Raw genomic sequence first — 15267 nt, 5'->3', positions numbered from 1 at the left:
ATTTACACTTTGGGTAGTTTAAAATTTAGGTTGGATGAGTACATGAGTGGGAGGGGTTGGATTTGAGTGGGACTTGCACATCAGAGCTTATTTCTTGGGTAGCATTGAAAATTGGGTTGGTCAAATGTTTGTTAGTGGGATGAATTGTAAAGGACCTGCCTAGTATGGGCCAACAGGCCTGCTGCAGTGTTCCTCCTTTCTTATGTTCTTATGTTCTTATGTATAAATGTATTTAAGTGTACCTGTGAGATAGAGACAGATAGAGACAGAGATAGACAGAGAGAGAGATAGAGATAGATACAGATAGACAGACAGAGATAGAGACAGCCAATCAGCCAGCCAGCTGCCAGTCAGCCAGCCTGCTGAACACGTATTACACATTCCAGAATTGTTTCTTTTTTACTTAAAGCATAGGTTATAGGACATTCTGGCAAGATGACACTATCAGTGGTACCAAAATTGAAAGGATGTTGCACAGATGTTGCACATGGATTATTATCAAGGTTTTTGATATTTCAACCACCACTTGTGGCCACATCCACCTCAAAGCCACTAAACCCAGGGTCAACACCACTTTCCTCTTAAAAGGGGGGTGTTAATACAACATGACATCAGTTAATCCTTGGTGTTTGCCATGCTGTTTGCTCTAGCTGGTGCTCAGTTGAATTGGTGCTGGCACAAGGTACTAAATGGTCCCAGATTTTTTTAATACTGTGCATACCGAGTGTTAAGACGCATTCTATGCTGAGCAGGCATCTCAGGCCAGTCATATCAAATTTGGAGGCAGGAAAAATAAAATGTAGATCTACGTTTGGAGCACTAGCGGTAAGAACATAGATCTATGTTTGGACAGTTAAGAAGTTAAACTAAAATATATGCACATTATTGAGTAAATTTTGTTGCAGCCTGCATTGCATCATTTTATGTAAATAAATAATTGAAATATTTTAAGCTATTTATATATATATATATATATATATATATATATATATATATATATGTATGTTTGTATATATATATATATATATATATATATATATAGGCAGAACTTGCGATCTTGGCTTAAATAGCAATGCTCATCTTGCCATATAGGACAAGTGAAAATTTGTGTAAGCAATAATTTTGCCAAAATCATTCTGAACCTAACGAAAAAAACATATTTCACTGTGTTTGTTTAGTATTAAATTATTGTAAACAAATCTAAAATATATTTAGTTGGGTTAGGCTAAAATAAATTGTTCTTGTTATAATAAGGTTAGGTAAGTTTTCTAAGATTCTTTTGGTGCAAAATTATAAATTTTTACATTATCATTAATGAAAAAAATATATCTTTAAACGTATAAAAGAAAATTTTAGAAAGGACTTAATTTTAAATGAGTTCTTGCTAATTGACCAGTTTTACATGTTTGGCACGACGTGTGTGTATATATATATATATATATATATCGTTATATATATATATATATATATATATATATATATATATATATATATATATATATATATATATATATATATATATATATATATATATATATATATATATATATATATATTATTTATTTATTTATTTATTTTCATTCTTTCTTTCTTTCTTTCTTTCTTTCAACACACTGGCCGTATCCCACCGAGGCGGGGTGGCCCAAAAGGAAAAATGGAAGTTTCTCCTATTACATTTAGTAATATATACAGGAGAAGGGGTTACTAGCCCCTTGCTACACACACACACACACACACACACACACACACACACACACACACACACACACACACACACACACACACACACACACACACACACACACACACACACACACACACACACACACACACACACACACACACACACACACACACACACACACACACACACACACACACACACACATTTATTTATTTATTTATTTATTCTCAACAAACCGACCGCATCCCACCAAGGCAGGGTGGCCCGAAAACGAAAAAACTTTCATGATCATTCACTCCATCACTGTCTTGCCAGAAGGGTGCTTTACACTCCAGTTATAAAACTGCAACATTAACACCTCTCCTTCAGAGTGCAGACACTACTTCCCATCTCCAGGACTCAAGTCCAGCCTGCCGGTTTCCCTGAATCCCTTCATAAATGTTACTTTGCTCACACTACAACAAGAAAGTGGTTACAAGAAAGTGGGTGCGGGAGGGAAGAAGAGCGATTGGTGGAATGGTGATGTAAAGAGAGTAGTAAGGGAGAAAAAGTTAGCATATGAGAGGTTTTTGCAAAGTAGAAGTGATGCAAGGAGGGAAGAGTGTATGGAGAGAAAAAGAGAGGCTAAGAGAGTGGTGAAGCAGTGTAAAGAGAGAGCAAATGAGAGAGTGGGTGAGATGTTATCAACAAATTTTGTTGAAAATAAGAAACAGCTTTGGAGTGAGATTAATAAGCTGAGATAGCCTAGGGAACAAATGGATTTGACAGTTAAAAATAAGAGATGAGAGTTATTAAATGGAGATTTAGAGGTATCGGGAAGATAGAGGGAATATTTTGAGGAATTGTTAAGTGTTGATGAAGATAGGGAAGCTATGGTTTTGTTTATAGGGCAAGGAGGAATAACATCTTGTAGGAGTGAGGAAGAACCAGTTGTGAGTGTGGGGGAAGTTCGTGAGGCTGTGGGTAGAATGAAAGGGGGTAAGGCAGCTGAGATTGATGGGATAAAGATAGAAATGTTACAAGCAGATGGGGATATAGTTTTGGAGTGGTTGGTGCTATTATTTAGTAAATGTATGGAAGAGGGTAAGGTACCTAGGAATTGGCAGAGAGCATGCATAGCTCCTTTGTATAAAGGCAAAGAAGATAAAAGAGAGTGCAAAAATTACAGGCGAATAAGTCTGTTGAGTATACCTGGTAAAGTGTATGGTAGTTATTATTGAAAGAATTAAGAGTAAGATAGAGAGTACGACAGCAGAAGAACAAGGAGGCTTTAGGAAAGGTAGGGGATGTGTAGACCAAGTGTTTACAGTGAATCATATAGGTGAACAGTATTTAGATAAGGGTAAAGAGGTTTTTGTGGCATTTGTGGATTTGAAAAAAGCATATGACAAGGTGGATAGGGGGCGATGTGGCAGATGTTGCAGGTGTATGGTATAGGAGGTAGGTTACTGAAAGCAGTGAAGAGTTTTTATGAGGACAGTGAGGCTAAAGTTAGAGTATGTAGGTGAGAGGGAGATTATTTCCAAGTAAAAGTAGGCCTTAGACAAGGATGTGTGATGTCACTGTGGTTGTTCAATATATTTATAGATGGGGTTGTAAGATAAGTGAATGCAAGGGTCTTGGCAAGAGGTGTGGAGTTAAAAGATAAAGAATCAAGCACAAAGTGGGAATTGTCACAATTGCTCTTTGCTGATGACACTGTGCTTTTGAGAGATTCTGAAGACAAGTTGCAGAGGTTGGTGGATGAATTTGGTAGGGTATGTAAAAGAAAATTAAAAGTGAATATAGGAAAGATTAAGGTGATGAGGATAACAAAAAGATTAGGTGACAAAAGATTGGGTATCAGATTGGAGGGAGAGAGTATGGAAGAGGTGAATGTATTCAGATATTTATGAGTGGACGTGTCAGCAGATGGGTCTATGAAGGATGAGGTGAATCATAGAATTGATGAGGGGAAAAGGGTGAGTGGTGCACTTAGGAGTCTGTGGAGACAAAGAACTTTGTCCATGGAAGCAAAGAGGGGTATGTATGAGAGTATAATTGTACCAACACTCTTGTATTGGTGTGAAGCATGGATGATGAATGTTGCAATGAGGAGGAGGAGGAGGCTGGAGGCAGTGGAGATGTCATGTCTGAGGTCAATGTGTGGTGTGAATATAATGCAGAGAATTCATAGTTTGGAGATCAGGAGAAGGTGTGGGATTACCAAATCTGTTATCCAGAGGGCTGAGGAAGGGTTGTTGAGGTGGTTCGAATATCTACAGAGAATGGAACAAAACAGAATGAGTTAGAGAGTGTATAAATCTGTAGTGGATGGAAGGCAGGATAGGGGTCGGCCAATGAAGGGTTGGAGGGATGAGATAAAGGATGTTTTGTATGTGAGGGGCATGGACTTCAAGCAAGCATGTGTGAGCATATTTGATAGGAGTGAATGGAGACAAATAGTTTTTATTACTTGACGTGCTGTTGGAGTGTGAGGAAAGTAACATTTATGAAGGGATTCAGGAAAACCAGCAGGCTCGACTTGAGTCCTGGAGATGGAAAGTACAGTGATTGCACTCTGAAGGAGTGTTAATGTTACAATTTTATAACTGTAGTGTAAGCACCCCTCTGGCAAGACAGTGATGGAGTGAATGATGATGGAAGTTTTTCTTTTTCAGGCTACCCTGCCTTGGTGGGAATCGGCCGATGTGTTAATAAAAGATAATATATATATATGGCATATGATAGAGTGGATAGAGGAGCAATGTGGCAGATGTTGCAAGTATATGCAATAGGTGGTAAGTTACTAAATGCTGTAAAGAGCTTTTATGAGGATAGTGAGGCTCAGGTTAGGGTGTGTAGAAGAGAGGGAGAATACTTCCCGGTAAAAGTAGGTCTTAGACAGGGATGTGTAATGTCACCATGGTCGTTTAATATATTTACAGATGGGGTTGTAAAAGAAGTAAATGCTAGGGTGTTTGGGAGAGGGGTGGGATTAAATTATGGGGAATCAAATTCAAAATGGGAATTGACACAGTTACTTTTTGCTGATGATACTGTGCTTATGGGAGATTCTAAAGAAAAATTGCAAAGGTTAGTGGATGAGTTTGAGAATGTGTGTAAAGGTAGAAAGTTGAAAGTGAACATAGAAAAGAGTAAGGTGATGAGGGTATCAAATGATTTAGATAAAGAAAAATTGGATATCAAATTGGGGAGGAGGAGTATGGAAGAAGTGAATGTTTTCAGATACTTGGGAGTTGACGTGTCGGTGGATGGATTTATGAAGGATGAGGTTAATCATAGAATTGATGAGGGAAAAAAGGTGAGTGGTGCGTTGAGGTATATGTGGAGTCAAAAAACGTTATATATGGAGGCAAAGAAGGGAATGTATGAAAGTATAGTAGTACCAACACTCTTATATGGATGTGAAGTTTGGGTGGTAAATGCAGCAGCGAGGAGATGGTTGGAGGCAGTGGAGATGTCCTGTCTAAGGGCAATGTGTGGTGTAAATATTATGCAGAAAATTCGGAGTGTGGAAATTAGGAGAAGGTGTGGAGTTAATAAAAGCATTAGTCAGAGGGCAGAAGAGGGGTTGTTGAGGTGGTTTGGTCATTTAGAGAGAATGGATCAAAGTAGAATGACATGGAAAGCATATAAATCTATAGGGGAAGGAAGGAGGGGTAGGGGTCGTCCTCGAAAGGGTTGGAAAGAGGGGGTAAAGGAGGTTTTGTGGGCGAGGGGCTTGGACTTCCAGCAAGCGTGCATGAGCGTGTTAGATAGGAGTGAATGGAGACGAATGATACTTGGGACCTGACGATCTGTTGGAGTGTGAGCAGGGTAATATTTAGTGAAGGGATTCAGGGAAACCGGTTATTTTCATATAGTCAGACTTGAGTCCTGGAAATGGGAAGTACAATGCCTGCACTTTCAAGGAGGGGTTTGGGATATTGGCAGTTTGGAGGGATATGTTGTGTATCTTTATACGTATATGCTTCTAAACTGTTGTATTCTGAGCACCTCTGCAAAAGCAGTGATAATGTGTGAGTGTGGTGAAAGTGTTGAATGATGATGAAAGTATTTTCTTTTTGGGGATTTTCTTTCTTTTTTGGGTCACCCTGCCTCGGTGGGAGACGGCCGACTTGTTAAAAAAAAAAAAAATACACACACACACACACACACACACACACACACACACACACACACACACACACACACACACACACACACACACACACACACACACACACACACACACACACACACACACACACACACACACACACACACACACACACACTCACACTCACACTCACACTCACTCTGTGAAATACATTTCCTATTCATAGAGTGTATGTTATTCCATAGGAGACACAATAGCTCTGTACTATACATTTTTTGAATAGGAAAGAGTAAAAACATTTTTAGAGCATTTTAATTGTTGTTATCATACTGTTACTTTTCAGTGGTGGCAGAGTTTTTGATGTATTCGCAACAAAAATTTATCAAGGGACAAGTATTGGATCCTGTTTCTGAGAACTTCAATGATGCTATCAACCCCATAGTATCAAAGGCTGCAAGATTTGTGGGACTCGATTTTGATTATCGTAATGATTACATCTATTACTCTGATGTTAGCTTAGATGTAATTTACAGAGTGAAGAGAAAAGGAACAGGTAAGCATTACAGTGAATTACTGTATGTTATCAAGCTGATTCATGTAGATGCAGAATTTATATACAATAGTTACCTATTTGTAGCAACAGGAGCAGAGTTGTGCTCATGGTGTTCTGTCTTCATTAACAGGTTCATCATTTATTTTCAAATTTCATATGTTTGTAGCACTGCACTGACTATGTCCTTTCAGTTTATTCCACTCACAGTATCTCTTTAAATCTACTTTTTTTCTATATTTGCCTCTGTGGACTCTTGTTATACCTGTTGAATGTATTAAATAATAGAACTTGTTTATCAGTTCTCTCACAGATTTTATAACTTTGTCTTATATCTCCTTGTTTTCTACCATCAGCCAGCATGGGCTTCTTCATCATTACTTGTATTTTTGGCTTTGAGAGTCATTTTGTTACTCTTCTTTGGGCTTTTAATATATAAAGAGGTGGAATGTTTGTATGTACAGTGGACCCTCGACCAACAATTTTAATCCATTCCAGAGAGCTTGTCCTTAGCCGAATTTATCGTTAGCCGAATTAATTTTCCGTATAAGAAATAATGGAAATCCAATTAATCTGTTCCAGACACCCAAAAGAATGATTTTTTTTTTCACATGAAATATTCATTTTCCTACACAGAAAACAATGATACAAGCACAATAAATACTACATGAATAAATGACACTTACCTTTTTTGATGATTTATTGATGAGTGATGAGATGGGAGGAGGGGAGATGATGGAGGTGTATTATTTTTTGGAAGGGGAACCCCCTTCCATAAGGACTTTAGGTACCAAGTCCTTTTCTGGGGTTACTTCCCTTCTTTTTTTAATGCCACTGGGAACAACTTGACAATCACTGGAGCTCTGTTGCACCAAAAATCTGTCCATAGAGCTCTGTACTTCGCATTCCTTTAAGATTTTCCTAAAATGGGCCACAACATTGTTGTAAAAGTCACCAGCACGGCTTGCAATAGCTGTGTCAGGGTGATGTTCTTCCATTAAGGCTTGCACCTTTGTCCACATTGTACAAATGTCCTTAATCGTTGAAGAAGGCAACTTCCTCAATTTCTCTCTCCTCTCTTCTGAAGCAGTTTTCTCAGTTGTAGCCTCTTGCTGTTGCAGATGCTCTTGCAGCTCATCAGTGGTTAGTTCTTCATCATCCTCCTCCACCAACTCTTCCACATCCTCCCCACTAACCTCCAACCCCATGGGCTTCCCCAATGCCACAACAGATTCCACATTCTGGCCACAATTTCCTCCAAGCAGAGTTCAAGGTTCTGTTAGTCACTCCCTTCCAAGCCTTACCTATAAGGTTTATGCAATTGAGGATACTAAAGTGATCATTCCAAAAGTCTTTTAGGGTCAGTCGAGTGTTTAAAGTCACTTCAAATCACTTTTGAAACTTAAAATGACCTGCTGGTCCATGGGCTGGAGGACAGGAGTGTTATTAGGAGGCAAAAACTTCACTTTTATTAAGCTCAACTCCCCCAAAATTTGCTCTGGCAAATCTGAAGGATGAGCAGGAGCATTGTCTAATACCAGGAGGCACTTAAGGTCCAATTTATTTTGCAGGAGGTAGTTTTTCACAGTGGGGCCAAACACATGATAAAACCAGTCATAGAAAATGTCCCTAGTGACCCATGCCTTACTGTTTGCCTTCCACATCACACACAAATTAGCCTTGATGACATTGTTTTCCTGAACACACTGGGAGTTTCAAAGTGATACATAAGTAGAGGCTTCACTCTGCAATCCCCACTATATAAAGTGACCCTGTCCTTCATAGGCTTGTGTCCTGGGAGTGCTTTATACTCCTGTGTAATGTAGGTCCTGTTTGGCATTTTCTTCCAAAACAGGCCTGTTTCGTCACAATTAAACACTTGTTGGGGTTGCAATCCTTCAGCCTCTATGTACCCCTGGAATTACTGCACATATTTTTAAGCCGCTTTTTTCTCCAAACTGGCAGCCTCACCATGCCTTATCACACTGTGTATGCTGCTACGATTCTTAAATCTCTCAAACCAGCCTTTGCTGGCCTTAAATTCACTCACATCACCACTAGTTGCAGGCAATTTCTTTTCCAAATCGTCATGCAACTGCCTAGCCTTTTCACAAATAAGCGACATCATAAGACTATCTCCTGCTAATTGTTTCTTGTTTATCCCCACCAATAATAACTTCTCAACATCTTCGAGTACTGGTAATCTCATTTTTGTCAGCATATTTACCCCCTTTGCAGCAACAACATCCTTGATTTCCTTTTTCTTGGCTATGATGGAAGATATGGTTGTACGGGATTTGTTATACATCCTGGCCAGTTCGCCCACACGTATGCCACTTTCATATTGTTCAATGATGCTTTTCTTAAATTCAGTCGTATTTCTCACCTTCTTTACCAAAGGCTTGGCACTAGGAGCTTTCTTTGGAGCCATGGTAGCTTATTTAGCACTTGCAAGCACTAAAATGAATGGAATATTATAAAATATTTCGTATGAACACATGAGGGGACCGTCACTCACTGGTAAACAATGGCACACTGGCTGGGAAGGGAGGACGACGCGGCTCAGAGCCATGAGTACGCGTCCAGGATGAAAGACGATTAGCGAGTTAACGGACCATTTGCGAGCCAATGTTTAGATGAAATAACGGGACTATTTCCGAAATGGATGACTTTCAGGCCGGACGATTATTGAGGGACCATTGTATATATCAATGATATTGATGAGGGAATTACTAGTGAAATGAGCAAATTCACCAATGACACAAAGATAGGTAGGATAATTGATTCAGACGTTGATGTCTCACAACTTCAGGAGGATTTAGACAAACTCAGTACCTGGTCAGAAAAGTGGCAGATACAGTTCAATGTAGATAAATGCAAGGTTCAGAAGGTCGGGAGTGTCCATAACCCTAGCACTTACAAGTTAAATAATGTAGAACTTAGCCATACTGATTGCAAAAAGGACTTTGGGGTTATGATAAGCAGTAACCTTAAACCAAGACAGCAATGCCTAAGCGTACGTAATAAGGCAAACAGATTACTGGAGTTCATATCAAGAAGTATAAGCAACAGAAGTTCAGAAGTTATACTACAGCTTTATACATCATTAGTAAGGCCTCACCTAGATTATGCAGCTCAGTTCTGGTCTCCATATTACAGAATGGACATAAATTCATTAGAAAACATTCAGCATAGAATGACTAAATTAATACATAGCATTAGAAATCTTCCTTATGAAGAAAGATTGAAGACCCTTAAATTACATTCACTTGTTAGGCGAAGAATGAGGGGGAGACATGATCGAAGTGTATAAGTGGACGATGGGTATTAATAAAGGGGATATAAATAAGGTCTTGAGGATATCTCTCCAAGAGAGAACCTGCAGTAATGGATTCAGATTAGACAAGTTTAGATTTAGAAAGGATATAGGAAAGTATTGGTTTGGAAATAGGGTAGTTGATGAGTGGAACAGTCTGCTTAGTAGGGTTATTGAGGCTAAAACCTTGGGTAGTTTCAAATTTAGGTTGGATAAATACGTGAGTGAGAGGGATTGGATTTGAGTGGGACTTGCATATGAGTGGATAGAGTTATCAGAGCTTATTTCTTACGTGGCATTGAAAATTTGGTTTGGCAAATATTTTGTTAGTGGGATAGATTGTAAAGGACTTGCCTAGTATGGGCCAACAGGCCTGCTGCGGTGTTCCTCCATTCTTATATTTTTTGTATGTTCTCCAATGAGTCTATATCCATCCTGTAGTAAGGAGACCAAAACTGAGCGGCATAATCTAAATGAGGCCTCACCAGTGATGTATAGAGTTGTAAAATAACTTTTGGATTTCTGTTACTTATACTTCTTGAAATAAAGGCTAGTAATCTGTTAGCCTTATTCGGCACACTTAGACACTGCTGTCTTGGTTTTAAATTTCTGCTTACCATGACTCCCAAGTCTTTTTCATATTCTGTATGATCAAGATCTACTTCACCTAGTTTATAGCTTTGAGGGTTATTTTCATTCCCACTTCATTTTTCAGACTTCTTTCTTTCTTTCAACACACCGGCCGTATCCCACCGAGGCGGGGTGGCCCAAAAGGAAAAACGAAAGTTTCTCCTTTTACATTTAGTAATATATACAGGAGAAGGGGTTACTAGCCCCTTGCTCCCGGCATTTTAGTCGCCTCTTACAACACGCATGGCTTACGGAGGAAGAATTCTGTTCCACTTCCCCATGGAGACATTTTTCAGACCAAGACATTAATTTGTCCAAATCCTCCTGGAGTTCATTGGAATCCTTCTCAGAATGAATCATACAGCCTATCTTTGTATCATCAGCAAATTTGCTCATGTCATTTGTAATTCCTTCATCAAGGTCATTAGTGTAAATTATGAACAACAGAGGGCCTAAAACTGATCCTTGTGGAATGCTACTAGTGACTAATCCCCATTCAGATTTGACCCCATTAATGGAAACTCTTTACTTTCTGTTGGTAAGCCATGCCTCTATCCATGCTAGAACTTTACTTCCTATACCATGAGCTGCCACTTTTCCTAAGAGTCTCTTGTGAGGTTCTCTACCAAGGCTTTACTAAAATCCAAATAAACAATATCATATTTTTTATCACTGTGTACTGTCTGAAATGTTCTATTGAAGAACGTCAGTAAATTTGTCAGGAAGGAATGACCTCTCGTGAACCCATGCTGAGATTCATTAATCAAATTATGTTCTTCGAGGTGACTTCTAATTATGTTATCTATAATTGATTTTAATAATTTGCCTACTGTAGGTAGTAGGTTGGTAGCAACCGCCCAGGGAGGTACTACCGTCTTGCCAAGTGAGTGTAAAATGGAAACCTGTAATTGTTTTACATAATGGTAGGATTGCTGGTGTCTTTTTTGTCTAATAAACATGTAAGATTTCAGGTACATCTTGCTACTAATGCTTACACTTAGGTCACACTACACATACATGTACAAGCATATATACACACCCTTCTAGGTTTTCTTCCATTTTTCTTTCTAGTTCGTATTCTTGTTTATTTCCTCTTATTGTCGTAGTACCAGGTACCAGTAACCAGGGCTAGTAACCCCTTCTCCTGTTTAAATTACTAAATTTAAACAGAAACTTTTGTTTTTCTTTTTGGGCCACCCTGCCTCAGTGGGATATGGCCAGTTTGTTGAAAGAAAAAGAAGAATTTGCCTACTATAGATGTCAGGCTTATTGGACGGTAATTTGAAGGAATGGACTTATCCCCCGATTTGAATATAGGAACCCCATTAGCCATCTTCCACATCTCAGGCACAACACCAGTATGGATGGATGCATTAAACACACTCATTAATGGCTGACTAAGCTCCATCTTGCAATCTTTAGCCCTTAAATGATCCAAACGTATATATACATTCTCTTGCATAGCACCCAGAATTTTGAGAGAAAAAAAATTGTTTTTAATAGGAAAAAAAGAGCATATAGTACCCAGACATCTCCAATTTTTTTTCATATGGTGCACAGTGAGTGAGCACACCCATTCTCTCATGTCTGGGTGACTCAGGGTTATTGTGCCAATGTTGAATGAATGACAAAGGAAACGTATATACAGTGGACCCTCAACTAACGCTATTAATCCGTTCCTGAGAGCTCATCGGTAGTCAAAATTATCGTTAGTCAAGTTAATTTTCCCCATAAGAAATAATGGAAATCAAATTAATCCGTGTAGGACACCCCAAAGTATGAAAAAAAAATTGTTTTTACCACATGAAATATTAATTTTAATACACACAAACTGAAGAAGACATGCACAGTTACATGACACTTACCTTTATTGAAGATCTGGTGATGATTGATGGGATGGCAGGAGGGGAGAGTGTTGATGGTCTTAGTGTTTAGAAGGGGAATCCCCTTCCATTAGGACTTGAGGTGGCAAGTCCTTTTCTGGGGTTACTTCCCTTCCCTTTAAATCTCTCAAACCAACCTTTGCTGGCCTTAAATTCACTCACATCACCACTAGTTGCTGGCATTTTTTTAATTAAATCATCATGCAACTTCCTAGCCTTTTCACATATGATCCCTTGAGAGATGCTATCTCCTGCTATCTGTTTTTCATTTATCCACACCAATAACAGTCTCTCAGCATCTACGAGTACTTGCGATCTCAGTTTCGAAAACATAGTTGCACCTTTGGCAAGAACAGCTTCCTTGATTGCCGTTTTCTTGGCCACAATAGTAGCGATGGTTGATTGGGTTTTTGTGTACAACCTGGCCAGCTCGGAGACACGCACTCCACTTTCATACTTAGCAATGATCTCTTTCTTCATATCCATAGTAATTCTCACCCTTTTTGCTGTAGGGTTGGCACTAGAAGCTTTCTTGGGGCCCATGGTGACTTATTTTGCAGGTGCAATCACTAAAAAGGCTGTGATAATATGAAATGTTCCGATTGTATGCTTGGAAGTGACCGCGATGGCTGGCTGGCTTGTAAACACTGGCCAGAAGTGGACGCGTCTCAGATGGAATGAATAGTGTTGGTCGAGTTTTTTAGCGCTAGTCGAGTCAAAAATTTTGCGTTAAAATGTATCGCTAGTCGGATTTATCGTTAATCAATGCCATCGTTGGTCGAGGGTCCACTGTATACATTTGGGGTGCTACACGAGAGAACGTATATATACGTTTGGACCGTTTAAGGGTTAAGTACCTTGGAAAACAACTTGTTGGTGCCCAGGGACTTATTTTGCTTCAGTTTGTCTATCTGTTTGATAACCATGTCCCTCGTGACGGTAAAGTTAGTTGATTTGAATTCATCAGGAACTGAATAATTGTTAATTTCTGGAATCTCATTTATGTCTTCCTGTGTAAAAACTGACAAAAAATAGTTATTAAATAACGAACACATATCCAGTTCATTTTCCTTCAGCCGTCCATTCCCAATTTTCAGAGGTCCTATTTTTTCCTTCACTTTCGTTCTATACACTTGAAATAATCCCTTTATATTAGTCTTTGATTCATTAGCAAGTCTAATTTCATAGTCACGTTTAGCTGTTCTAATCCCCTTTTTTTACTTCTCTTTAAAGCTGAACATATTGATCAGTAAAGTTAACCTCTCCTCTTTTGATGCGCCTAAAAATTCCCCTTTTCTTCCCTAATAGATGCTTTAGCCTCCTGTTAACCCATTTATGATCATTATTATTAGACATAATTTGTCTCTGCGGAATGTATACAGTGGACCCTCAGCTAACGATGGCATCACCTAACGTTAAATCCAGCATACGATACATTTTAATGCAAAAATTTTGCCTTGGCTAATGCTAAAAAACTCACCCTACGTGATTCGTTCAAGACGCGTCCACGTGTGGCCTGAGCGCGCCTCAGCTGTCCCGTGGGTGCCAGTGTTTACAATCCAGCCAGTGCTGTCGCATCCACACATACAATCGGAACATTTCATATTATCACAGCGTTTTTAGTGATTGTACCTGCAAAATAAGTCACCATGGGCCCCAAGAAAGCTTCTAGTGCCAACCCTGCAGGAAAAAGGGTGAGAATTACTATGGATATGAAAAAAGAGATAATTGCTAAGTACGAAAGTGGAGTGCGTGTCTCGGAGCTGGCCAGGTTGTATACCAACCCCAATCAATCATCGCTACTATTGTGGCCAAGAAAATGACAATCAAGGAAGCTGTTCTTGCAAAAGGTGCAACTTTGTTTTCGAATAAGAGATCGCAAGTGATAGAAGATGTTGAGAGACTGTTATTGGTGGATAGCAGGAGATAGCATCTCTCAAGCGATCATTTGTGAAAAGGCTAGGAAGTTGCAAGACAATTTAATTAGAAAAATGCCTGCAACTAGTGGTGATGTGAGTGAATTTAAGGCCAGCAAAGGTTGGTTTGAGAGATTTAAGAATTGTAGTGGCATACATAGTGTGATAAGGCATGGTGAGGTTGCCAGTTCGGACCGAAAAGCAGCTGAAAAATATGTGAAGGAATTCAAGGAGTACATAAACAGTGCAGGACCGAAACCTGAACAAGTGTTTAATTGTGACGAAACAGGCTTGTTTTGGAAGAAAATTCCAAACAGGACCTACATTACTCAGGAGGAAAAGGCACTCCCAGGACATAAGCCTATGAAAGACAGGCTTACTCTCTTGATGTGTGCTAATGCTAGTGGTGATTGCAAATGAAGCCTTTATTGGTGTATCACTCTGAAACTCCCAGAGTGTTCAGGTGCAACAATGTCCTCAAGGCTAATTTGTGTGTGATGTGGAGGGCAAACAGTAAGGCATGGGTCACTAGAGACCTTTTCTATGACTGGTTACACCGTGCATTTGCCCCCACTGTGAAAAATTACCTCCTGGAAAATAAATTGGACCTTAAGTGCCTCCTGGTATTAGACAATGCTGCTGGTCATCCTTTAGACTTGGCAGAGCGAATTTCTGGGAACATGAGCTTCATTAAGGTCAAGTTTTTGCCTCCTAATACCACTCCTCTCCTGCAGCCCATGGACCAGCAGGTCATTTCAAACTTCAAATAACTCTACACAAAAGCTGTTTCAAAAGTGCTTTGTAGTGACCACAGACACTCGATTAACTCTAAGAGAGTTTGGGAAAGATCACTTTAGTATCCTCAGTTTTGTAAACCTTATAGGTAAGGCTTGGGAGGGAGTGACTAAGAGGACCTTAAACTCTGCTTGGAAGAAACTGTGGCCAGAATGTGTAGACAAAAGGGATTTTGAAAGATTTAAGGCTAACCCTGAGAAGCGTATGTCAGTTGTGGAATCCATTGTGGCATTGGGGAAGTCCCTGGGGTTGGAGGTTAGTGGGAAGGATGTGGAAGAGTTGGTGGAGGAGGACAATGAAGAACTAACCACTGATGAGCTGCAAGATCATCTTCAACAGCAAGAGGACAGACCTGAGGAAACTGCTTCGGAGGAGGGGAGAGAGAAATTGA

The 15267-nt window shown here is 39.4% G+C and overlaps 1 protein-coding gene across 2 annotated transcripts in view; it reads left to right on the top strand.

The window, feature by feature from the left end:
- The window catches only part of mgl (low-density lipoprotein receptor-related protein megalin), a 611193-nt gene that overhangs the window by 99970 nt on the left and 495956 nt on the right, over positions 1–15267 (top strand). For both annotated transcript variants that reach the window (XM_070084278.1, XM_070084279.1), the window contains exon 12: positions 6130–6339. In XM_070084278.1, the coding sequence (XP_069940379.1) occupies positions 6130–6339 (210 nt within the window). The remainder of the gene's footprint in view (positions 1–6129; positions 6340–15267) is intronic.

Source organism: Cherax quadricarinatus, chromosome 12 (genome assembly GCF_038502225.1).
Source record: "Cherax quadricarinatus isolate ZL_2023a chromosome 12, ASM3850222v1, whole genome shotgun sequence".
In the NCBI taxonomy this organism is placed as follows: domain Eukaryota; kingdom Metazoa; phylum Arthropoda; class Malacostraca; order Decapoda; family Parastacidae; genus Cherax; species Cherax quadricarinatus.
The sequence above is the reverse complement of the archived record's forward strand: the minus strand, read 5'-3'. Positions and strand labels throughout refer to the sequence as shown.